The 27,577-nt window shown below is 38.9% G+C and overlaps 3 protein-coding genes across 6 annotated transcripts in view; 1 reads left to right on the top strand and 2 right to left on the bottom strand.

Moving 5' to 3' along the window:
• The window catches only part of LOC134289701 (uncharacterized), a 68,499-nt gene extending 65,594 nt beyond the window's left edge, over window positions 1-2,905 (bottom strand). Inside the window, exon 1 of the mRNA XM_062855998.1 lies at window positions 1,797-2,905. Coding sequence (XP_062711982.1) covers window positions 1,797-2,905 — 1,109 coding nt within the window. The remainder of the gene's footprint in view (window positions 1-1,796) is intronic.
• The window catches only part of LOC109427666 (serine/threonine-protein kinase Smg1), a 98,216-nt gene that overhangs the window by 12,618 nt on the left and 58,021 nt on the right, over window positions 1-27,577 (top strand). For 2 of the 4 annotated variants that reach the window (XR_009996244.1, XM_029861982.2), the window contains exons 1-3: window positions 24,576-24,765; window positions 24,832-25,718; window positions 26,046-27,488. Coding sequence is in view for 3 of the 4 variants with exons in the window: in XM_029861982.2 (XP_029717842.2) it covers window positions 24,876-25,718; window positions 26,046-27,488 (2,286 nt within the window). In the remaining variant the exon portion in view is untranslated. Of the gene's footprint in view, window positions 1-24,575; window positions 24,766-24,831; window positions 25,719-26,045; window positions 27,489-27,577 lie in introns of those variants that run through there. The other 2 variants (XM_062845706.1, XM_062845705.1) reach the window with 1 other exon arrangement.
• LOC109431456 (ataxin-1) overlaps window positions 1-27,577 on the bottom strand; it is a 142,487-nt gene that overhangs the window by 104,806 nt on the left and 10,104 nt on the right. The window lies entirely within an intron of this gene.

Below are 27,577 nucleotides of genomic sequence, written 5' to 3'. Positions count from 1 at the left end.
CTTCACAGAATTCCCAACAAACCCAACCTAACCTGAGACCGCCGTAACCAGTCAGTCTGCTTCAATGTTGGCTGCTCTCGCTCTTCTCTCATTACGTTACTATGCATGGACACAGGGCACGGGCACGGCACGACACATCGCTGGGACCTGACGAGACTCGGCTGGCTAGCAGGCTATGGTGGAACGCCGCCGTCAACGAAAACACACACATTTCCAGCGGCGTTCTGCGTACGGATAGACGGATGGACGGACGGATCGGAACGGAACGCCATACAAGAATCAAACAATCCTGTTTTGAGCGAGCAACAAACTAAGCCAAGTCTGTGATGTATGTACGGCAAACGTGCGAAGAGCGGCTGCGAGTAAGAAGTGTCGAACAAGAACCGCACACGGATGGTGGACAGCGATCCGACGGAATACATGCAAAAATGCTAAGCCATAGACCAGTCCAAAAGTATTTAACGAGCAATAAGTTAAATATTAATCTAAAAAATCTAAATACTATCAATATAGCTATAAGAATTATAGCAAGCGATCACTCTAATCCCACGTGCCTAACTTCAATTTTTAATGAGTTTAAACTGCCGTGAATCGCAGGTCTATGTGAAACCTAAAAAAATCGCCATGAATTGAACATTTCTGCGATCATCATGAAACTTTCAAACATTGCATGGGGAAGGAAAGTGGGATTTCACTATTGATATACAATTCCTTTATGTGTACATACTGGAAAAACAACAATAATGATTTGCCTCATTTTGCCTAGGGTATAACTTTTTTCACAGGCATCGAATCAGTTTGCGGTCTTCGACAAAGTTGTTTGGTATATAGTCACCTACAGAATAACCTTAGGGCTTATTAATTGAATGCCTAATGCGCCACCTAGTTCTGCATACATTTGGCCCAGTTTTCCCATACAAACTTCCAGCTTGTTGGCCGCCCCCTTAGACTTAACCGATTTGGTTCAAATTTTGAACATAGTTCTGGGAGTCTAAAACAACTGATTCAGGAGATAGCACTTGGAACCTTTCGAATTTTATGTTTTTCATATAACTGTGGGCCACCCTAACCTACATTCATACCTAATGAATTTAATTCATGATTCCACAGCTTCAATGCTCATGAAAAGCTTCAGAACGCCTTTGAAATCCCTCTGAAGCTCATCTGAGACCCTCTGAGGTCCTCGAAATCTCCTCGAAAACCTCCAATAACGCCCTAAAACGCCTTAAAACTCACTAAAACACAATGTTTTGAAACGCTTCTGAAATCCCTACTCATTTGAGAGCCCGCAGAGTCCCCTAAAACTTCTCGGAAACCTCCTGAAGCGTCCTAAACCGTCCTGAAATGCATTGAAACGCCTTGAAAGGCTTTGAAACGCTGTTGAACATGCTTCGATATTCCCGTGGTGCTCACCTGACACTATACACGCACGTGCGTATAGTACGTGCTGCGTACGTGCCGCTCAGGTTTTCGGTGTCAATTCGTTTGTTAACAGTGTTTGGTGTGTTCAAGATGTGGCATGACTCTAATATGGCTAAATTCTGTTTTTTGTTGCTTAAGTCTAATACTTCTACCTTATCTTATAGAAAATTGTGGTTGTTGGTGATACAGTGATCTAGTAGCACTGTTTTCTCTCTCAGTCTTGCCATCTCATGATCCGTCTCGTCTTGTTGATCGTCGATCGGTGACCAGACACACGATCTTTCAGTCGGCACGATGTCATACCTACATAGCTTGCTCTACAGTCTGCACACGGGATTTTGTATATCACGTTGGATCGTTGGTTTGCCTCTAACTTGTCCTTCACTCCTGGTATTATCGATTTTACAGTCTTGCGTTGTTGTGGACAAATCACCACTTCCGGATAATCCACACGGAGGGTCCGTTGAATCTTGCGGGTGAGAGTGCCAATGTTGACGATCGACCGGAATTGCTTCGAGTTTTCAGCATCCGTGGGCGGCGCTGTAGTGGGCGGATTTTCTCGATGTCGGTTGATGAGGCGATTGATCAGCGGTTTCGGGTAGTCGTTCTGTCGCAGTTGTTTGTGGACAATCTTCTTTGCTGCGGCTTCATCGACGTTGGTGGAGAAGGTGGTTACTCGTTTTATGAGGTTTTTGGCGACGTTCATCTTGAGTGTCATGCTGTGGGCCGACAGGTAGTTCAAGAATCTACCTGACGCGATAGGTTTGGCGTACCATTCTGTTTTTATTGATTGGTCTGGTTTTCTGACCAACAAGTCCAGATATGGTAGTTTGCCATCCTGTTCCACCTCCACGGTGAACTGTATTTTCTCGTGATATTGGTTGAATTCATTTCTCACGGTTTCGATTTCGCCTTTCGGTATCGCCAGCATCAGATCGTCCACATACTTCTTGATCACCGGGATCGGAAACTTGATCTTCTTGGTGACCGAATCTAGCAAGGTTTCCATCACTAGATCCGCTATTATGGGCGACAGTGGGTTTCCCATCGCTGTTCCAAACACCTGCTGATAGGATTGTCCTTTGAATTGAAAGTAACTGCAATTTATGCAGAACTCCGTCATCTCTAGGAACAAATCCAGGTTGATGTTCGTGTTTTCCTTTATTTCGTCCCAGCGCATAATGACGTTTTGCACCACCAGCTCCCTCGGAATGCACGTGAACAACGAAACCACATCCAGGGATACCAGAACATAATCCGGTGGGAGTTGTACATTGTTGATGTACTCACAGAAAGAGAACGAGTCCAGAACGTTGTAATTGCTTTTTATCGAACTTTGGATGATCGAGCCCACATATTTCGATAGTTCGTACGTTGGTGACGTCATGCAAGCTACGACTGGTCTCAATGGTAGACCTTTCTTGTGAGCCTTCGGTGCACCGTATATGCGGGGTGCCGTAGCTGTGTAGGTTTTTAACCTCATCTCTGTCTTGCGATCAATCAGCTTCAAATCCGCAAGACGTTTCGCGAACTGGTTGTTTTTGCGTTAGTAGCTGGCTGTGGGGTCACTGTTTAGCTTAATGTATGTGACGTCATCATCGATCATAGCTTGTAATTTCCGGTCATACTCGTCTCTCTTCATCACCACCGTTTTTTTTGCCCTTGTCCGCCTCGATGACCACGATGTCAGGATGTTCGGAGAGGAATTTCTTGGTGGATGCTGTTGCCGAACGAAAGAAATTGTTGCTCGCGTCGTTCCTGCCTCTCTTTTCCGCATGGAGGTGGTTTTGGATCTGGTTCGCTATTGCGCACCTATTCTTGTCGCATGTTTCCCTGTTCTAATTCGTCTGGATAACCTGCTCAACATCCGCTATGAGGTGGTATATCGGCATTTCTCGCCATTCTCCCCATCTTTTTACTGAGTTCTCAACAGCAGATTTAACTCGGTACGCTCGGTTATCCCTTTTGCTGAATACTCTGTAAATAAGTTAACAAGTTCTGCAAATGAACTGTCAAAAATTACAGATGAACGGTAAATATCGTTACTGATGAACGGTAAATATTGATTACCGAGTGTACCGAGTTAAATCTGCTGTTGAAAACTCAGTAAAAAGATGAAAAAATTACAGAACTCAGCGAAAATTTTACTGAGCTGCAAAATCAGAATCTTAGTGTGTACGGCGAAACACGCAATATTGTCTTTCGATTTTTTATTCATTTCTACGTTTTGTCTTGTCAGCCTCAGCATTTCAAAATGACGTAACTGCTTTCCAGAACAACACCCTTTTTCAAAGCTGTGGCGTGGTACTTCTAAACGAAAAGAATGCTATCGATTACATTAGAGGGATGACATACAATCTACATCAGTGATCCTCAGCTTAACTGTCTTTGCGGGCCAAAATTGAATTTTGATATGAGGCTGCGGGTCGCAAGTCATTCAAGGGTTGATTTTCAACAATTTTCAAGATTCAACACAATCCATTTGTTTGATTTTTTTTTTTCAAAATATCGAACAGGAGCTAAGAACTAAACAACCTGGTTATCATGAAATTGTATCTCATTAGAAAAATCCTGAAAATCGTAGGGAATTGAAATCAGATGTTTTAAGACCGTAATATCTAGGTTTTGTTTATTTCAGACTATTTAAAGCCTGTATCCGTAATAATCGGGACACAGAAATACAGCTGTAACTCTGTAATAGATACATTAAAATTGCTCAATTTTGGCCTAATAAAATCTTAAGATGTGTTCACCTCACCTATAAAATTTCATGTTAATCGGTGCAGTAATTTTTGTTGTAGCAATGAAAGAGTAGAATGTGCGCCATTGAATTTTGTACAGCCCCTAGTTTTGCTTATCAGCGCTGCAACTTTTGAATTCGTCAAAGGAAATGGCTGAAACTTTCAACACAAACCTCTCAATCTACATTTGTTGCATGGGCAAAATTTCAAAAAAATCGATGCACTATCAACTATTTTATAATTGAAACATGTATTGGGACTGAACGTGATTTTAGCCCCTCAGACAGCAATATACCAGCACCCTTTATTGTATCGATTGTACTATTAAAAGTACTGTACCAATAATCATCAAATTTTGCCGACATAATATACACATAATCAACTACCTTCTGTGAAAATTTCATGAAAATTGGTAGAGAAAATCAAAAGTTATGAATAGGCAAACATCGCACATGGAAAACACGAAAACTTTTCACTAACACTCACCCCTATCAACACCAGTAGCTTTCAAACCAATTGATAAAAGTTGATGAAATTTTGCAAGAAAGTGTCTCTATAAGTATCATAACTGCTAACAAATTTTCATAATTATCATCACAGAACTTTGAACTGTAGCGTAAAAAAACCATCTACTATGCGAATGAAAATTGGTCATGATTGTACAAAATGCTTAAAACCACATCTGTTTGTTTTTTTTTTATCCACAGTTAGAAGTAATGCATCGATTTTTATGAAATTTGGCACAAATGATAAACATACACCAAAGAGTTCTCAGTCAATTATTTGGCCAATTTTACCGATTCATTGCAGAGCTACAGCCGTACTTCTGTGTCCCGATTATTGCGGATACAGGCTTTAGTTACTTAAAAGTCATACGTAAAATAAGCAATTGCAACGCTGGCTATAAGAATATCGAATTCTTTAAGAATGTTGTGAATAAACTTACAGCTTATTAGTACTTATAGCGCAGATTTTAAGTGCAGAATTGTGGAAGTCCTAGACACGAACACGTACATGTTTTTATGTTATGTTTTCCTGCTCAAATTTCCGAATTTGTAGGGATTTCAGGGTTCTCGTAAGAAATTCTGAAAACTGCCCCGAGATACTGTTGTGGAAATCTTTGAGGTGTTTTTTTTTTAGTTTTTCTAGCGTAATTCCTTAAGAAGCCAATGAAGAAATTCCTTCAGACATGATTTTCTTTTTTCATGACAACGTGTAGAAGTATTTGTAGCCGATTTAGAATGGATATTTTAAGAGGAATTCCCAAAAGCATTGCATGAAAAGTATCTTACCCAATCCATGAAGTTTTTTAGCGAAATTCCAAGTTTGGATATCACTTCCTTTTAAAAGAAGTTAAAGGAAAAAAAATCTGTATTTTTTTTGGAATAGTTTCCTGGTAGAAGTTTTGAAGTTAAAGTATATCGAATACAAGGAAGTTTTTCGCCGATTGAAATAAAATAAAAATTATTTCAATTTTATATTCGGCAAATTGAACAAATTACTAATGACGAGCTCTGCCACAAGTCCAAAATTCATGATTTCTTACTTCTTGAGAAAAATTCTCTATGGTATGGGTAAAATTTCAGTAGTTAATATTCATTCTCAAAAAATTAAAAATGGTAAAATTTCTGATTTTCATTGTAAAATCTATAAGTGGGCCATTTTCTTATAAATTTCAAAATCAGTTCGCGGGCCGCACAAAACCTGGTCGAGGGCCGCATGTGGCCCGCGGGCCGCAGTTTGGTGACCACTGATCTACATCCATAGAAGAAGGTGCCGTACCAAAAAGCAGTTACGCCCTTCTGAAATGCTGAACCTGAAATCGGTGCCAACATTTCAAAAAGGTGAAACTGCTTGCAGAAACCAAACCTTTATCTCTGCGACGCAATATACAACCACTACTGGACGGAGAGAATGCAATTCTTTTCGATAATGGTTGTTGGTGTCCTTGGAAAGGTGAGATACGATCTACAGCTGTGGGAGAAGATATTGTTTTGAAGATCAGTTACGTCCTTTTGAAATGTTAGTGCTGATATGCATTCAAATCGAATACTATCGACTTGAATGAAAGTAATATGAACATCTATAGACGGCTTTAGGACATTTCCCCGAATTCCATTACCCCGAATTCCATTACCCCGAATTCCATTACCCCGAATTCCATTACCCCGAATTCCATTACCCCGAATGACCCATTTCCCCGAATGGCCCAATATTCGTATGATTTCAGGCCAAACATGTCTAAAGGTCCAATCTGCAGAAGAGAGGCTCTCTTTGGTTTCCCTCTCTTTCGTTAATATCTCAGCTGTTTATTTGTATTATGATTGTCTCCTTGCATTGAACGATGGTCAAAACAATCGTCTTTTAATTTGTACTGCAAAAATAGTTTAAAAGTGTACCATTACATTGCAATAATTGAAAGAGAAAGTGAACAAAGAGAGCCTCTCAAATGCAGATAGGACCTATTGAAATGTTTGGCCTGATTTATCCACAAGCCTACCTCGAGACCTGCCATGGGTAATCAACGGTACACCAAGTGTTTCACCACATTTCCAACAAAAATTTTCCTCTTTTTAGCATACAGTATGCGGCAGGAAAAAACGCGAAAGTGTTTTTCAACTTCAAACCTCATTTTCGTCCATTTGACATTAATCAATCTATGTTTCAACGTTCCATGATCTATAATAGGCTAGTTTTCTGAAAAGTTAATTAAAAAATTTCCCATTTTGGTCACTAACCTTTACAGGGCGGTGCCTGAAGATGAAGACAACCAGAATTTTCAAACCGCAGAAAATCGCACAGGTCGCTAAATTTCGCATCTGATAAAACAAAATTTTTGATTTTCTCTACAATATCATCAAATATATGTACTTATTTCATCTGCTATGTGAAACAACATGGCTCTGGATCAGTGTGGTCTGGTTGTTCATCGAATTTGAGCTAATTTTGTTACTGTTATAGTCATTTTGTTTAATGACCATTGGGCGCGCAGTTTATTGATATCCGCTTATAAGGACTACATTATCGCATGTTAAACATCAAATGTGTTCATTTTTATTTTTCAGTGCTAGAATATAGACATTGACTGATACACTCTCATAAAAAAATAGTCATATATATCCCATATTTAGCGTGTAATAGTGCCTTGAACTTTTTGCATTTTTTCCTGCCGCACCCTGTATGTTGTTCTCTTTGACCTTACTACCAAAGACATTCTAATTACTATGTGGTCATCACATATGTATCCTTCTTTCAAACATAGGCTATTCTTTCTAATCATCAATTTAAACAATTTGTTGGCGTCGTAACTGTTATTATTTTAATCACAGATTTTTTCCTTCTTTTAATCATAGGCTGTTCTTTCAAGTTATACTGTTATATATAAGAGTGAAATGATCACATTAGTTTATTTCTTTCGTCCATATGATTAGAAACCAATTGTTCAGTAGAGATTTTTTCCTTCTTTTGGTTATTGCCTGTTCTTCTAATCATACTGGTCAAAGATCCATTCACAGGGTCCAAGGAGATCATATGCTTGGGTATACTCACCGCAAAAAATAGGCAGAATTAAGTTTTATCAACCAAGTTAGTTCGTTCCGGGATGAACGTCATGATTTTCCTTCGTATTTGAAAATACGACATTTATAGTTAAAAAAAATATTCGGGGAAATGGGTTATTCGGGGTAATGGAATTCGGGGAAAAGTCATAGAGTCCTACATATGGAATCACAATACAATATACTTTTAATTGAATTTGTTACACCGACATAATGTTTGCTTTCTACAGGCCCTAAGAACAGCTACCGTATATTGACGTAATGACCAATTTTGATACAAAATGCACTCCACCGATATTTATATGGATGCATACTACCAAATTTTAGTATTATTCATGATAATTTTTGTTATTGATGCCTTTAATTCATGTTTCTGTTTTGAAAAGTGGTGTTATTCTATAGAAAACTCGATTTTTTAGAGGTTAGGCCCTTTAAAAGGGCGTAACTCAAAATTTCGTCCAACGATGATTTTAAAATTTTGTCCAGAGGTGTAGGATAGATAAATAAACAGAATGGCGTTTCAGGTTTTGATGGTATATTTTATTTTATAATAACGGTAAATGGAGCACCGTGCTACCTACAAAAGTTAAAAAAAAATCCGCTTAGCATAAATGAGCAAAAGCTAGCAATGTTCGTGAATGAGCAAATAGTAAAAAAAGCACATATAGATGATTATCCTATATCCAATAGGGCTCAAACATTCCCTAATTTCACTGAGAACTTATATTCTTAAGATCTCAATACACAGGGTCACCTATTTGTCCAAAAAGAAACCAATGCTCAAACATCTTGTTTGAATCGATCGAATTTAAAAGTTAATCAAAATTTGACATTAGTTTGCGTTCTAAGCTAACAACAACACCAGTCGTTTATAAACGGATCGACCATCAACATTATTCTTCCTACACTTCTGATGACCTCTGATTAGGATCGCCACATTCCCTTACCCACCGATCAGATTCCGGAGAATCCGAAAGCGAAGAAACACGAGATAAAGGAATAGTAAAAATACTCCTCCGAGTAAAATCGTAAAAGTCAAGAACAAAGCGCAACAAAAAAGCGTTCTACAATCGGACAAAAATTCCCACTTGACTGCTCAGCAGGGACCCACAGCATCAGCCATGCGGGATTGATGACATGGCATGGCCTTTTGTAACATAAGATCATTGCGACATTTTGATCAATTTTCCCAGAAAATGGCATGGAATATTACTCGCAACGCAAATGTATACTGCATGAAGTTTTATATTATTCTATTGATTTCCCCTAGTTTTAATTAATGTTCATAGAATTATCGCTTTGATTATTTTCACACCTCGATCTGCGATGCATTATTTAGCACCTAATGGCGTTTGCACTTGAAAGCCATGGTGGTTCGAACCGCCTTCACACTTTGGTGCTTTTGTTTCACATCTTTCTAGGTTTTATTGTTTTATTTATGGCAATAAATCCTATTCCCGAAAACCCTTGGCGGTGGGTTTACAATCACCTCCCAAGATTTATCCTTGCCGCCCTCCTTGCCGTCTGTGACAGGTTATTGTTGGTGCTTAGCCATAGCCATTCCGTCCGAGATGGGTCAGGGTCCGTCAGGTAGAAAGAGTTCTACATCTGTGAGAGACTGCGAGACGGTCCATTGTAGAATTATTATAATAGCCACTTGAAGTCTTCTACACGTTTTCTATACGCTTCTCTCTGTTCTTCAATCTTTTTCACCCGAAAAAATAACAATGAACTCTCGTAAACAAGAAATTTGATTTTAGGAACGGATAGGTGTGGAGATATATCAAAAGAAGATGATATAGAAAGGAAGAAATTGCTGATTGGTATTTAAAAGTAAGTAAAAGCTAAATGGCTGCCCTAAACTGCTGCAAGTTTTTAAATTCGATTTACGTTACGTATCATAAGCATATTTGTCAGCAAAGCTCATTTTTTAAATGATCATATCTTAGGTAGGTATCTATCTATATATATATATATATATATATATATATATATATATATATATATATATATATATAAATGAGTTTCTGTCTGTCTGTCTGACCCTTATGCATTCGGAATCTAAGTACTGAACCGATCGGTGTGAAATTTTGTTTGTGGGTGATTTTGGGGCCGGGGAAGGTTCTTAGCTTGGTGTGAGACCTCTCCGGTCTCGGGAATAGGGGGCTCCCATAACAGATGACTTTGCGGGGGACGTCCCTAGGGTAGCGTTTCTCAAACTGTGGGTCGCGACCCACTGGTGGGTATTCATAGTTATGGTGTAAAAACGACAAAAATGATATATCTACTAAGTTAATCAGTTTTGGCATTAGCTTGTTATTTTGGCTGTCTGGTTCTTGCATTTTTCCCACAATATATAAATTCAAAGCTTTCATTTAACATATTGTTAGTTTTCATAAAATTCCTGTGTATTTGAAATTTGTTATTTACAATTTTGTTGAAAACAATAACCTGCTAGTATACACTTTGTATGAGGTCAGTATTATTTATTTAAAAATAATTTCCCATAGACTGGTCAAAAACAAATGCAAGATAACAAGTGAATATAATAAAAAAAAAAGATTTTATTGAATTACTCTTCATAAAATATCTCAGTAATCAAATGTCGAATCGAAATAAAATTTCAGGGCCTTATACAAGGATATTGTAGTTTTCGTTTGGTGCTTAGAGAACCCAAATCGGTTGACAGACGGCTGAGATATTTATTATGGTACCCTTGGTCAAAAATCTCAAAAAGTTAACCTGTATTACTCCCAAGTACTCTTTGAAACATATCTCGGCAACCAAATGTCCAATCCTAATGAAATTGTACAGGGTTCTACTAGAATGTTGTAGTTTTCATTTGGTTTCAGGATGACCGAAATCGGTTGACAGACGGCTAAGATATTTATTATGATACTTTTGGTCAAAATCTCAATAGGTTTAGTTGTATAAATCCGAAGTACTCTTCGAAAGATATCTCTGTAACCAAATGTCCAATCGAAATAAAATTTCTGGGTGATCTACTAGGGTGCTGTAGCTTTCATTTGGTGCCAAGAGAAACCGAATCGATTGACAAACGGTCGAAATATTTATTATGATACACTTGGTCAAAAATCTTAAAAAGTTTAGAAGTATGACTCATAAGTACTCTTCGAGAGATATTTCGGTAACCAAACGTCCAATCGAAAAAAAAATCAATAGCGTTCTACTAGGATGTAGTAGCTTTCATTTGCTTCCAAGAGAACTCAAATCGGTTGACAGACGGCTGAGAAATGTGCGTGACTTTTTTTTGTAACGCACATACACACACACACATACACACACACATACACACACACACATACAGACATTTGCTCAGTTCGTCGACCTGAATTCATTGGTATATGAAACTCGGCCCTCCGGGCCTCGGATCGAAAGTCGGTTTTTCGAGCGATATTTATACCCTTCTTATGGGTGCCCGAATAAAAAATACAGGAGAAAAACCGAACGTTGTATTGTAACAGTACTATTTAGAACCATATTTTTACAATAGACACCACTGTAAAAATAAAAATACAAAAACAATAAGATGTAATGTAGACACCCATACCGTGAATTGTAAATAAGATTTTTACAATATATTATACAGGTTGTTAAGTATCGTAACAATATAAAAAAAATATTTTTCCCCATATATATTTTTTTTTGCAAAACCATATGTACATGTTATTGTTAATGAGTTGTTCAACATGGGTTTAAATATACCATACATTGTATGGTACATGAATGGTTTCAAACAATAAAATGTACCGTAAATAAATTGTTTTTAATTGTAATTTCACTACTGGTTATACATTTAATCAAATGGTTTTGGAATGGTTCTCTTTTGTTATGTTGTATTGTTTTACATTAGATTAGCCATATATAGTTAAATTATCTTGTCATTTTCCTTCTCTTAATGGCATCTTAGGCTTACTAGATTTATTAAAATGCGCTTTGGGAATTCTCCAGAGTGTTTTGGATAACCCTTCATATATAGGATCGCCCACGTCTAAGTCTGAGTAGTCTCTGATTGCATTAACAGTTGAAGCTTAGGCTCCCTTTGCCCCACCAGCCAGATAACCGGGTTTTGCAAACTAAGCATTATTTATGGCAACACTTTGAGCGGCATGATGGAACTATGCCGAGCGCGCTAAGTGTTATTAGACCACTAATGTAGTTGCATGAAGTGGGTGACGAGGTACATAAGTATCATTACAGCGTGCTTAACCGTTATTGCAATATTGAGGCACCAGTTTGATTAAAGTTTGAAATACATAACAACTCATGAGAAAACTGTCAAGTTTGATTCATATATAAGTTAGGTTAAAAAGCGAACCCGCAGACGAACCTATATTAGAAGTCATTTCAGTGTTCAGTCCAGTCCATATGTTAAAGATGGCTCTACGTCAAAGATAAAGTTTGTCAACCGCATTTGATTCGATTGTGGTCGAAGGCAAGTTCACATGAGAGAAGAGGAGAAAACTCCCCTAAATGCAAATACAGAAAGAATAGTGTTGAACTCATCCACTGATTTACGGTAATCTGACCTACATCTTTCCGGGTTGGCCTACATCCGTATTTCTCTCATCGCACTCTACATACCTAGCCTGCCATATCTCTTGGATCTGCAGTTCTTAGGACATCTGGTTAACCACTGATTTAAACATTTTATTGACTTTAAATTGATGTTTCAACTTATTCACTTTTTTTCTCTTTGCTTTCCTTTGCATCAAAAAAGTCACAAACATCAACAAAACAAAGCACGGAAAAAATCTTAAACTGAATAAATCTGGTGTTCGATTTGAACAGGTCGAATCTGCATATAGGAATCACAGCAAACATACGACCTATTCAAATCGAACACCAGAAATAATTAAAAATTCACGGAAAAATAATGTTTCGGAAAAGTGAATGGTTCAAACGTAAGAAAAACAGTATAATATATTGTTACATAAAAATCCAATGTAAATGTATAGTATAGCGAACCATATCATTGCAATACACTTTATTGTAGCTGGTACACTGTATGGCGCAGGAATGGTTTTCACCAAACACCCTATGGTTAGTTTTTATCCGGGTGTAAGAAGTGTAAAAAACACTAAAAGAGAGCATATAAAATGACAAAAAAAAAATATAAGATAAAGTGCTACGCGACGTAAGTTTATCAGAACTTATGAAAGCATTCATATGTATTTATTGAAAAAGGCAGTCCAAATTTTCAAAAAATGACACGTTATGGAAATACATGCTAGTGGGTCGCCAAATACTGCAACAATAAAAAGTGGGTCGCAAGCTGAAAAAGTTTGAGAACCCCTGCCCTAGGGAACTGTATGTCAAAAAACACAGTAGGCAGGCAGGCAGTACGACGTTTGTCGGAACAGCTAGTCTATCTATCTATCTAAACATATAAAAATGAATTTCTGTCTGTCTGTCTGTCTGTCTGTCTGACCGATATGCAATCGAAAACTACTGAACCGATCGGTCTGAAATTTTGTATGTGGGTATTTTTAGGGCCGGGGAAGATTCTTAGCTTGGTGTGAGACCCCTCCGGTCTTTGGAACGGGGGGCTCCCATACAGATGACTTTGCGGGAACCGTTCCTCTGGAGCTGTTTGTCAAAAAACACAGCACGTTCTTCTCTAAGGCTTTACATTCCAACTGGAATTTAGCCTTCCTCTTTTCAAACTAGTGTGGTTTGAGAATTTCAATAGTTATTAATTGAAGGGCTTTCTTTGTTTGAATTGGTATATTGTGTGGCAAGCACTAAACTTTGCCCTGGAAACTGAAAGAATTTTCCCGACCGGAAATCTCCTGAATGGAGAAACAATGCCTTTTCCACTATGCAAACTGTTTTTTTTTAACAGAATCGAAAAATAAAATCCCGGATAAATTTTATTTTTCGATTACTCAAAAAAAATGCAATCTAGGAGTTCTTCAATAACTTTGGTGGAGCCTCGGTCGTTCGGTTAGTACCACCAAGCGTATAACGGTACCATGCCATGGAGAGAGGGTTCAATTCTCGCTCCGAGTGATGAAACATTTCGCAAGAAATGTTTCTTTCTGGTATCCACTGGTGCTCGTAATGTGTGTCGTGTCTGTTGTCTAGTGTTAAGTTTCGTTCAGTCTGTGCAGCCTCTGGCTGAAGACGGTGCCGGTGTCTTTTTGCAACTTCTGCTAGGGATCCCTTCTAGTATGCCTTCTGTGGCTTCCTCCAGATTCCGTAATGGAGTTCTTCTGAGAATTTCCCCAGAAAATAGTTCAGAAAACCATCAAGCGATTTAGGAGCTTAGGCAGTTAAGAATTAGTCAGTCTAGAATCGAATGATCTAAGGATTTTCCAGGAACCCTTCAGATTTCCAGAAGAAACTAAGGATTTTCAGAAGAAATTCCATTAATTCTGAAGATTTCCCAAAAAGAACTCTTGGAGGATTTCTTGAAAGAACTTCTACTGTATTCCTACAGGAAATTTCTGATCGTTTTCCACACAAAAATTCTTGAAGATTTTCAGAAATCTCTATCCGGAGATTTTTATAACGAACATCAGAAGGCTTCCCAGAAGGTATTTCTGGAGGATTTGCAGCAGGAATTCCTGGAGGGTTCCCAGAATAAACTCCAGGAGGGTTCCTAGGATATACTTTTGGATGAACTCTTGAAGCAAACGCAGCTAGAAACCCTGCACTGAGACGATTTTCCGTATACTTATTATGTGTGAAACTACATAATTTTTTGCAATTTGTCATCACAAATAAAATATATGGATAAGAAACATAACAAACATAAGATTCATCCCTTATAAAAATTATGATTTGAAGCGCTTAAAAATTATTTGCGTTTGTTATATAAAATTTATGTGTGAGCCTTATAGCTTTTATGTTTTGAAAAATTATAGTTTTTATGTGTTATTTTCAAATAAAAATTATATTCAAAGCAATTATTTTTAATTTCTTCTGTTTTGAAATAACTTAATTATTTAATCAATTTTATTAAAATTATTATATTTATTGACAGTGGTTTTTGAAGAAGTTGCGAAAAGTGCGTCTATACAGTCTGACATCGTTTCTGAAGCATTGTAATCCCTGTCCTTCGCATCGTCATCGTCGTTGACTGCAAACCTTGTTCACTCCCTGCGTCGGCCCTGCAACTCGTCTTCCTTCCATCTCAACCGAATCTCAACGTATAGGTTGGCTGCATCAAAAGCGCCATATTGGTCAATCCGGATCAATCCAACTCAGCATCCCAGAAAACGCCCCGCCGTATGGACTTGTCTCATGAATTCCGCAGGGGTTTTCAGCAGGGTACACGATGTCCATGATCATGTTACGATTAATCTGCTGGTTTGTGGCGAAGATTCCGGAAATTTCACCTCTGCTAGAATGCGTTGAATCTGTCCGAAATGGTGCGGTTTTAGATGCACGCAGGAGCCCCAACAGGAATTGCCTTGTAGAAATGAAAAGCAACAATTAGGTATTTGGCGATTTGCTACGCAACATCAGTATTTACCTTCTAAAACGACCATCAGAACTGCAATCAGATTATTTTGCAGCTACCGTCTCAGCTTGCTACCTCGCTCGTCGTTTTCGGCCATCTGCTTTTGCCAAACTTTGAAATTATATTTGAAGAAACATAAATTTTAACTATAACACAGCAACCATAAGGTTCATGATAACGCAAACATAAAAGTAAAGAATACATATATACACCTTATAAGGCGCCTCATATTGAATAATAGGGTCGTTTTAATATTTATATTTTCATACATAAAAACAATGATTTCAAAACCTTATACATTTTATGTTTGAGAGTCTTATAATCATTAAGTTTGCTTTTTTGTCAGTGTGGAGATATTCCATAGAAGAAAGACAGAAACTATTGGAAGTATTCAAAATCAAAGGTCCAGAAGTAACATATGCTGCGCACAAATAACAAAAAGAACTCGTACAGGAAACTTACAAAGAAATCATGGAAAAATTATTACATTGATCCAAGAAGGATTTCCTGGAAAAATACCAGAAGAAACTCTTTAAAGAGCTTCGGATTAAATTCTAGAAACACTTTTCAAGGATTCGGAGAAAGAAATTCTTGGAGAATCTCAATAAGAACTGGAGGAATATCAGATAAAAATCTGGAGGGATTACAGAAAATAATCTTAGAATAATTCCTGTAGGAAATTCTGAACAAACAGAGGAACTCCTGTAGGTATTTCGGAATGAAAATTTTGATAAATTAACAACTCTTAGATGAATTTCAAAAAGATGTCTTGGTTAATCCCCAGAATTCCTAATTTATTCAACTACCCGGTAGAATTCCTGAAAGAAACCCCGATGAAGCTCCACGAGAAATTTAAAAAGAAACATCAGTAGTAATCCGAGAAACTACTTAAAAATCGCAAGGCTCAGAAATCTCAAGCGATAACCTAGATAAATTTCAGAAAGAACTTCTTGGGGAATCCTTAGATATAGAGAAGTTCCAAGTAAATGCATAGACAAATTCCTTGAGATTTCATAAAAGTATTCCAGAGGAACTTCTTAAGCATGGAAGCGAGCAGCTACATCAATCAATCCACCAGATTATTATAAAGATTTGGGACCCAAGTAACACACATGTTATATAAAAGTTACGACAGCGCAAGTTTTGGTTGTATAGAAGTTTATCACAGACAAACAGACGTAACACTCTGACATTTCCCATCGTACACCGAATTAACGGTATATTTAAAGATTTGATAGTTGGCCAACTGCCCACCCGTGGCGCTCGCATAGTTTTTGTTCGAGTTTGACGTTCGCCCTAGTGGGCGGTAGTCCGCCACCTAGTTCATGGTCGGCCAAACTCAGTCCTTTTAGTATTGGTCGAACAGGTTTCCGAGACTATGATTTGAATCGAAAAATGTTCGTAGTGTTACGTCTGTTTGTCTGTGAGTTTATTTTACGTTATTTCAACGCAATGTTAGAATTACGTAAAATAAACTTCTATACAACCAAAACCTGCGCTGTCGTAACTCTATTATAACATGTGTGTTGCTTGGGGAGGATGAAGAATTGCCCACCAGTTGGTTGAATGGCCTCATATGCCCAATCTACAAGAAAGGGCACAGACTGGAGTGTGCCAATTACAGAGGGATTATCCATTTAAATTCGGCGTATAAGATACTGTCGCGTGTACTGTTGCGACCTCTTGAGGAGTCCTTCGTCGGCGAATACCAGGCTGGTTTTCGTGAGGGCCGATCAACGACGGATCAAATGTTTGCCCTGCGGATGATCCTAGATAAATTTCGGGAATATAACTTGCAGACTCACCATCTGTTCATTGATTTTAAAGCAGCATACGATTCAGTGAAAAGAAATGAGCTTTGGCAGATAATGTCAGAACATGGTTTTCCGGCGAAACTAATTAGGCTGATACGCGAAACGCTGGATGGATCAAAATCAAATATTCGGATCGCGGACGAAGTGTCTACGTCGTTTGTGACCTTGGATGGATTGAAGCAGGGGGATGCTCTTTCAAATTTATTGTTCAACATTGCACTCGAAGGAGCGATTAGGAGGTCAGGCGTGCAGAGGAATGGCACTATCATCACACGGTCGCACATGCTCCTCGGTTTTGCGGACGATATTGATCTCATCGGCATCGATCGTAGGGCAGTGGAGGAAGCTTATGTTCCTCTGAAGAGGGAGACAGCGAGGATAGGCTTGACGATTAACTCTACCAAGACGAAGTACATGATAGCGGGTAGAGACAGAAGCAGGCCTAGTGGTGTTAGTGCTGAGGTAGTGATTGATGGGGAAGTGTTTGAAGTTGTTGAAGAATTTGTTTATCTTGGAACACTTGTGACAAGTGACAATGACGTTTCCCGTGAAGTGAAAAGGCGTATTGCAGCTGCGAATAGAGCCTTTTACGGATTGCGTAGCCAGCTTAGGTCCCGTAACTTGCAAACGCAAACAAAATTCGCTCTGTATAAGACGCTGATTCTTCCGGTTGCCCTCTACGGTCACGAAGCGTGGACGTTAAAGGAGGTAGACCGAAAAGCTTTTGGAGTTTTTGAGCGCAAAGTGCTGCGGACAATTCTCGGTGGGAAACAAGAAAATGGAGTGCCATACTCCACTCCAATGGAGTGCCATACTGCGCCATGCAGACGCATGAATCACGAGTTGTACCAAGTGTACGAAGATGCGAATATTGTGAAACGTATAAAATACGGCAGACTTCAGTGGGCTGGACACGTAGTGCAAATGTCGGAAGAAAGAATAGCGAAAACAAGCCGCGAACTCGCTGGCTGCACGCATTTGAAGAAGATCTACGATCCCTACACGTTCGGGGAAACTGGAGGAACATCGCCCAAGACCGACGAAGATGGTGCTCTACTATACGCTCGGCGTTGGAGTAAAGTTACTTTGTAGCCAACAAGGTATCAAGGTAGGTATCCCAGAGGAAGCTTCTATAGGAATTTGTGAAGGAATACTGGAGGAATCTCAGAAGACACTAGAAATACCTTTCGGAAGGAATAAAATATATCCTTCTTTGTTAAGACGAAGTCGAAATGACTTTCTGAGAGATTGATCATTCCAGGAAGTGTGCCATTTATGAAAATATCGATTCGGGTACTGGAACTATACTATGCGTCACTCCTTAATTCACTGATAATAGATTGATATATCAATTTAAGTTTCTTAGATTCACAAAAAAATGTGGTCACAAATGCGGAGTCACAAAAAATGGGGTAAATCCTCTTGTCGACGTCAGGTAAAACCTATCAAAGAACAATATAATTTTATAGTAAACTGCAGATTTTAACATTAGGAATGTGTTTTATAGTAAAACATTCAGTTCATATTGAAATGTTGCAAAATATTTTGTCAAAGAAAATTATTCCGTTTTTGTCCTGTTGATGGGCGACATCGAGCCCGAAACCGGTCGACGAAAGGTAAATTTTAATATCTTGACGATAGTAAGAACTATAAGTGTTATGTCTCGTCTCACGTCGCGCGTATTGTGAATGTCCAAACTAAAATAGTTATTTTATGTAACGAGTAGCAAAATGATGATTTTTACAGCACGAGTCGTACGTTTATCCGACGAGGCTTGCCGAGTTGGATAAATAATACGAGTGCTGTAAAAATCGAGTTTTGCAACGAGTTGCATACAACATTTTTTGCGAGCGGGATCTAGCAAGTAAAAACCTCTAGCGTTTTGGGAGTGCATTTTTTAGAGTTGGTGTCTTCGGAGACTTGTATTTATTTAACCTGTACTTTTATGTGGTGAAGAAAAATAGTTGGTAATTTTGCCGCATAGGTGGTGCTGCGATACTAACTTTTTTGTTTAACGTCCTAGAGGTTTCCCGTCTTCTGCAAAGTTGTAGAGCGTGCAAAAATAAGTAAAGTCGCCGAAGACACCAAAGTTCTGTGACTTCAAATAACAAAATTATACTAATAATACTAAAACTTACGTGAAAATCACGTTTTTATGACTATTTTGAGTGTTAGTTTCCATTTTTTTTTTCAATTTTAGCACTTCACACGTGTTAATCAAAGTAGCCTGCGTCTGATGATACCAACTTAACAATTTTTCGGGACATTTAAAATGGTTTTTTGGGCAAAATAGTAAAAATTACTATGATTTTTACCACCAGTTTTTGAAGTTGCATATTTCGGCAAAAATTGATGCTTGCTTGAAAATTAAATATTAAATCTGAAAGTTTGCCGGAGGTATAATTTAGTGTTTTTGAGATATCTTCTTTTTAAATATTGATGCTTTATTCCCAAATTATTTTGAAAGGGAAGCAATTCTTTTTTCTGGAGTTGGATACTCACGGATCACTTTTAAATTAAAAGTTTGTTTACCCAACGCCTGAATTACTTAAAATTGACGTTTTGTGTTCAATTGCCTTGCGCATCAATGTATTGAATCGACAATGCACATATATTTATTGGTCTATTCGAAGAAATAAAAATATAATGGTTTTCGATCCTGTGTGAGCGACTTACGTTAGTGTAAAGTTCCGTGGAATCAATAATGATTTTCAGTTAACTCAACGTATACATGTTTAGATGGATATTGATGAAATTATGAAAAAAAAACTCAGCTTATCAATGCCGTGTCAATAATTGGCACAGTGACTTAGTTAGCAAAGCACTTGCCTATTGTATAAGAGTCGTGAATTCAAATCTCATCTTGAGCTGAGAAGCAGTGAATAGCACAGGTGCAGTGAATATATGAGCACTGTTGATTCAATACATTAATGCACAAAACAATTGAACACAAAACGTCAATTTGAGGTAATCAGGGCGTGAGGTTAACATAAAACTCTTAATTGAAAAGTGATCCGTGAGTATCTACTGGCAGGACAACACCGAAATAAAGAATTGCTTCTCTTTCGAAATAAATTAGGTATAAAACAAGATATCTCAAAAACATCAAATTATACCTCCGGTGAACTTTCAGATTTAATAGATCTTGAGTGGTATATTTTCAAGCATGCGTCAAATTTTGCCAAAATTTACAACTTTCTGAAAAAAAAACTGCTAGTAAAAATCATAGTAATTTTTACTATTTTACCCAAAAACCATTTTTAATGTCCCGAAAAATTGTGAAGTTGGTATCATCAGACGCAGGCTACTTTGATTAAGACGTGTGAAGTGCTAAAATTGATAAATTTGCAATTAACATTCAAAATAGTCATGCAAACATGATTTTCACGTAAATTTTACTACTTTTAGTATAACTTTGTTATTTGAAGTCACAGAACTTTGGTGTCTTCGTCGACTTTACTTATTTTTGCACGCTCTACAACTTTGCAGAAGACGGGAAACCTCTAGGACGGTGAACAAAAAAAGTTAGTATCGCAGCGCCACCTATGCGGCAAAATTACCAACTATTTTTCTTCACTACATAAAAGTAAGGTAAAATAAATACAAGTCTGCGAAGACACCAACTCAAAAAACTGCACTCCCAAAACGCTAGAGGTTTTTACTTGCTAGATCCGTGGCCCAGTGTGCATTGTAAAAAGCAACTTCCATTCAATAAATCAAAAAATATCGGCATTTGAAAATCAGTGACATTTTTTTAAGCTAAGTTTCCAGATCCCAAGTAGAGCGCTTAAGTAAAATTCCTCCCTTTTCCGCAAGTAATTTTGACAACTGATCTATATGGGGAGAAATGTCACTTTTCCTTACGGAATAATAGCACGGACTATTTTTCCGCGCGGAAAAGTGACAGCTCCATTTGATTTGCACGGGAGGCGTTACGAGCATTACACTTTTTTCCTTACTTGCCAGCTGCGAACTACTCAAGTAATTTTGATGCGGAATCATTACTTGACCATTACTTGTCCTATCTTTTTTCACAGACGTACGAAGTGGAAACTAGCCATTAATTGGTTCTTAACGTAGTTTTACAGCATTCAGAAACGTCCAAACTAAAATAGTTATTTATGTAACGAGTAGCAAAATGATGATTTTTACAGCACGAGTAGTACATTTATCCGACGAGGCTTGCCGAGTTGGATAAATATGACGAGTGCTGTAAAAATCGAGTTTTGCAACGAGTTGCATACAACATTTTTTGCAATGAAAAAAATCACTTTAATATGATCATTTCCATCAGTATCATTATGCTTCCTGCTGGTTGAACGATCACCCACGTGTTCCATCAAGCTAGACGCAAAACTGTGCTATAACCGTCACAGTTTTTCAAGCTCTTGACGTGGGAACACAGGTTATTGCCTAAACAATTGCATTATGAACTTATTTTATAGTGAGGAAAAGTAGACCGTAGTGACACTTAAACGGCAAGTATAAAATTCAATATTATAGCCTAGTACGCACCTGGTAAGAAAAGCACTCAAGAAAAAATCCCTCTAATTACCAAAGGAATTTTGACAACTGATTAGTATGGGAGGAAATGTCAGTTTTCCTTGGGGAATAATTGAACGGAACATTTTTCCGCAAGGAAAAGTGACAGCTCCATTTGATTTGCCCGGCAGGCGTTACGAGCGTTACACAATTTTCATTTCTTTTCAGCTGCGGACCGCTCAAGAAATTTTGACAACGAAATCATTTCTTGACCGTTTCTCGTCCTATCCTTTTCCACAGTACTTTTCAGGTGCGTACTAAACTTATAGTGCCAAGTTGCAAAAAAAAAACTTTACAAAATTTACATTTAATGTTGCTAAATTAATGACGTTTCAGTGTAAAAACACCAATTTTTCATAACTAACGCAGATGTGTTGGTGGGTCTCGTTATTGACATTTGCGGGAACACGGAGAAAAATATAAAGTTATGTCAATCATATTGCGGTCGCGAACAAGCATATTTGTGCACTGACTTTTATATAATCCCTTTTTGAGATTGTATTACGCATAATACCATAGGACGAAGCATAACAGAAGCTTGAAATGACCAGCATTGATGAACTGATTAGAGCAAGAAAAATGGTTTACTTAATCATATTATGCTTCCATCAACAATATTTATGGTTGGTGGTTTGACAGCTCATTCATTTTCATGGTATATCCAAGCATGTTTACGCTTAACTTAACCCTAAACTTGAGGCTTAAACGAACTATATCAGATGGTTGTTTTGAGCTGTTTCAAGCATACACAAAAAATGCCCAAATGAGGTTAAATTTTGGATAAACAATTTTATAACGATCGTAATTTAGTGTAATATGTTTTGATTGTAACATATTACACTAAATACCACCATTACAGAAACTTTTAATTAGCTAAAATTTCCCTTGTACATTCTTTATTTTTGTCCTTTAAACTATTCAACAACGCGGAAGTGCAGTCCATTCAAGACGTAGTAGTCAGCCAGGGCTTGTATCTGCTTGTGACCCATCAAGGGCTCTCAGTCACGTCGTCCATCATTGAGATCTTCGGTGGGGTAAACTCGTCGTGGTGTGACCGGCTGCTGGACTGATGGATCAAACGACCGCTGGTATGAGCAGACTGCCGTCGATTCCGAACTCCACCACGGTAGCCAGTACGGTCTTGCGCTTCTCCAGAAGGCCGTCCAGTTTCTCGGTTTGCACAACCATTCGGGGGAAACCGTTCAAAAGCAATCTATTTTGGGTCATCTTTCGATTGCTAGAGTATGTTAAAGCTGCACCTAGAAAACACAACATAGACATCATGAGCTTGCGAACTCATGCACTCCATTACCGGCGGAATACTTACCTGAAGATGAAATGGCGAATCCCGGAAAATTTATTACAGCAGAACGCACTTTGAACGACCGCCGCCATGATGAACAATGACTGAGTAGACAGCAGGCAGGAGGCTGGGTCAACATAGGTTCAAGTAATGACACTTATGTTTGGTTTAGGCATTTGATGGTTGGTATTCAATGATGTTCATTACAATGGAACATATGCTTGATGTAGACATCAAATCATTATGAATCAACCATATGAAACAATTATGCCAAGAATATCTTAGAAGCTTAAGAGAACTATGGAAAAAGTTATATCAAGCAGACAACTTTTCTGTCCGTGAATATCTTAATGATTATCTACATACCAAATACGTTGCCCATAGACATGATTTTGCGGGGGACGTTCCTATGGAGCTGTATGTCAAAAACACAGTAGACAGGCAGTACGACCGAAATTAGTCTATGGTACGACGTTTGCCGGGATAGCTAGTGTTTAATTAATCTGATCACGATTCGGTTGACTGAGAAGCTGGCCCTGTCCCAGTTGGAGCGTAACGCCAGGAAGCCTCGTCGGATAAATAAATGTACGACTCGTGCTGAAAAAATCAACTTTTTGCAACTCGTTATTATCGTCGCACCACCAAATCGAAGTCGCCGCTAGAAGCACGTGCGAAGTTGCAGCTGCGAAGTAAATTTGAATCTATTTTTTCTGTTGCGCATCATTAAGCTAATTAAGAGCAACAATATGCACTAATCCAAATTGAGTTGCGACATTTCTAAGTAGGTTAAAAAACAATTAAATTTTTAGCACGTTCGGTCACTTTGTATTTCTACCAAAAGCATAATAAATGGATAGACGAGTGCACCGCCCGCTGAAAGTTCACTCGGGCCGCGAATTTTGACACCACAGCGGGGTCGACTCTCAACAACTTCTACCCAGCTGAAAATTTGTTTAATTTATTGCATCTAGTTTTCGCGATGAAGTTGCAAAAATATGGGCTAGTGCATTAACTATATGCATATGCATGACTTTAAATGTAAATTCATGTAAGAAATCAAAGAAAAATATTATCAGCGCATTTTGGTGATGCATCTCTGAGTAGAAGTTGTTGGGAGTCGACCCCGCTGTGCTGTCAAAAATTTTCAGGCTCAGTGAACTCAATGTTCATCGGTGCACTCGTCTATGCTGCCTACACGGAGAGACGAAACTACCCAAAAGTGGGTTCTTTCCACCCAACTTCGGGGTTGCGTGCGTCAAGCCAATTTTGAGTTGATGGAATCGATGTTTTTGTTGGGTTGTTCCCGCTTGCTTCCATGCGAAAAAAATACCTAATTTTAAGTTTTTCCAACTCAACCGAAATTTTGACTAGGTTGTATTCACTCAAATTTGAGTACTGTGCTAGAAACTCAGTTTTGGCTTGACGCACGGAACTGCAAAAGTTGAGGTGTTTCTCTCTTCACTCTCTGACAACAATAGAAAGAGCGCATGAAAAGGGAGATGAAAAAGAACTCAAAATTGAGTTTAAAAGTACCTAATTTTGAGTTTTTCAGTTTCTCCGTGTAAGGATTCATTGGACACGGTGTAATCAACTTTTTCTCGGGATATATCATTTGAGTAACCAATGTCGATTTCGCCGGTTTCGATTTTAGTGTGTGTTCTGTACGCACGCACACATCAACACTGGAATGAAAACATCTGCATCCGACAGTCAGTCTGTTCGCGCGTGTGATCTGTCAAGCAAACGTACATTTGGATGGTGGATTTCGCAACTGGAAATTTTAAATCGCTATTTTATTCGACATTTTACGTGAAATTAGTGCTGTTATTGTTCAAAAAATATAGTGACACAGGTGCTACAAAGGTTAGATAAACCAGCAATAGTGTCGGTGACTTATGTAAGTGTAATTTTTGGGTGAATTATTTGCCTTGGACTGAACTCCACTCCAATGTTTTGATTGCAGGCATTCCTGGAAATGATAGCAAAGTAAAAGCCCACTCCAACACAATGGACGATAATCTCGGTGCGGATCGGAAGGCGGGCGGTGGTGATTACTACCATGACTTTGCGGTGGAGAGGAAATTCAAGCGGGAATACGCTGGTGATAAGGTGGACAATGGCGGAACGGGTGGAGGCGGACGAGGTGCTGGAAAGCGATATCAAAGCTCTCGCACCATTACGAAGCGTAAAGATAACCAGAAACAGCAGTATGGTGACGCTCTTGCAATGGGATACAATTCGCAGGAGTTGAACAAGCAGTTGCAGGCCAACTTGCCGGAGGATATGCGCATATCCAAACTGCTTCGGCGCCTGTGTCAGGAAACGGATGTTAAGACATGTCTGGATTTGTGTTCGAAGCTAGGGGTGGTGGTGCTGGAACCTTGTAATACGTCCTATGTGCGTAAGTCGTTTGACATTCTGGCTGATGGAATAATGTCGGTGCTGGAGAATGGGCCACGGGATTGCGTGGAAGCGGTGGCGGATGTGTTCGGAATGATGGGATACGTGTCTCGGACCGATTTCAATGTGTACCGGGCTTGGATCGTCAAATACTACAAATATTCCAAGAAGCTAAAACGCGCCATGCTACGAGCCCTGAGAAAGACCGTTAGCCTCGATGCCGGTGACGAACTGAAAGATATGGCTGGGAAGTTGATGGATTTGCTAAAGGATTATTTAGAGGCGGCGGATACGGTTGAGACGTTTGTGGCCATCATCGAGATTGTCGGAGAGCTTAGCAACAAGTATCCCAACTATTTCAAGCCACACTTCAACGACGTTGTGGACATTGTCGTTGGGTGGCACTTGGAGACGGACCAATCGCCGGAAGTTAAAAAGCACTGTACCAAGGTAAAATTTCAAAATGATTGTCCCAATAACAATTCTTGAGATACAGTTCGATAAGGATGTGCATTTTTTTCTGTACTGATTCATACAATGGCGTTGCGAACAGCCGCAAGATGGAGGAAAAATTTAATAATTCATAAATAATCTTACGATATAATATATTTATACATATATCGTATATTTATACAAGCTTGGCACTTTCGGAAATGTGTTTAACTTAATCAATAGCTGCCCAATGATGGTTCAAATTATTAGCAATTTAGTAGCTAGGAACAGATGTTAGCAAACACCAATTTATACTTATCAATATAAATTAAACGTTCGTTTCAGGTTCTCCTATCTTTCAAACATTTCTGGTACGACGACATGAAATTTACGCTCAATCTGTTGGGTCAGTTCATCGAAGACATCGGCGTGTGCTGTGAGGATCTGGAAGCATCCAATGCAGCGAAAGAGAAGACGCACTTCTTGTCATCGGCGATTTCGTTCAGCTCGTTACTGGATGCATTCAACACCGTCATAAAATGTCTGTTCGCTACGCCGGAATCGCTGCTGCATTCTGTCGGGAAAGATATCTTGGACGGGAGCTTTGAGCTGATAGTCAAAGGAAGTGCGCTCATTGCCAATGGACGGTGCCTGGAAGAGGTCCTACTGCCAATTAACGAAAGCCTGATAATTCTACTAATGGTGGAACCATGCGCAACTACGGTAGGCGTTGAAGAAGTGATGGTGGTAATCCAAGCGGAAATTCGGAACGTCGAGCATATGAATAAGAGCCAGATCACAAGTTTGCTCCTGTTGCTATTCAAGTATGCGGAATACAACACTGGGAGTATGGCCCCTGAATTTTTGAACTTGCTATGGGATCCCAAGTCTACTTTTGTGAAGCTGCGTTACCACCAATCGCGCGAAGTTCAAGAAGGCTTACTTAAACTGTATCACCGTATTCTGGCTATTAAAAACGTGGACATCCTTCAGAGGGCATACAAGTTTATTCTTGACGATCTGGACCAAGCAATGCTTTCGATGCAAAACAAAAGTTCTTCCATCAGTCTTGCTGATCGTGCTCGGATGCAATTCGACATCAATTTTAATCTTCTGACAATTTCTACGCTGGCAATAGCCAACAGTTCGATTATAGTAATGTGGACACTCCAGCCAAGTATTCTCGTAGTATTGCTGGAAAAGTTATGTCTGCTGGATACCGATCTATGGAACGACTATCAAACGCTGCATTACGCCATTTTAAGAGTAGCCTATCAGCATTGCCTGAAAAATAACAACTTTATATCATCAAGTGCTCTGTTGCGTTCAAAGAATTATTCTCTGGTTGATTCGTTCAATCATCTAGCTTTGGACTCATCTCCGGCTTCTTCGACGAGTCCGACGGCCGAGCATTTCCGGATAATAATTGAGTTCCTGGAAAAGGCACTCCAAAAACATAACGCCATTCATCACCTGGAGTTGCTGTTGGACTGGTGCCATGCGGTGATCCAGCAGTCATCGCAGTATTTCGATGTGCTCGTTGGAAACCAGAGCTTCACTGCGATCTTGCAAAGCATTTGCGACATCAGCATGCGCACGAACCGGAATCTTACGCTCCGATGTGCCGAGTGCCTGGACCTGGCCAGTTCGTACAAACAGCTGGCTACGGCAGTCTTCCAGAGCATCGCTGAAGTGTGCTGCGTCCATATGTGTGCGGTCAATGCCGAGATTCGTCAGCGATTTTCGTACATTCTCGGAAAACTTCCATTACGGTTTTCGTTGAAGCAGGTAAGCACAAACTATTTATATATCTTAACTAGGTAGGTCATGTAGATTTTGTAAAGTAATCAATAGTTTTAATTTCAACGTTTCGTGAT

The sequence above is a fragment of the Aedes albopictus genome, chromosome 1 (genome assembly GCF_035046485.1).
Source record: "Aedes albopictus strain Foshan chromosome 1, AalbF5, whole genome shotgun sequence".
Classification (NCBI taxonomy): Eukaryota; Metazoa; Arthropoda; class Insecta; order Diptera; family Culicidae; genus Aedes; species Aedes albopictus.
This window is presented reverse-complemented; position numbering and strand designations above follow the sequence as displayed.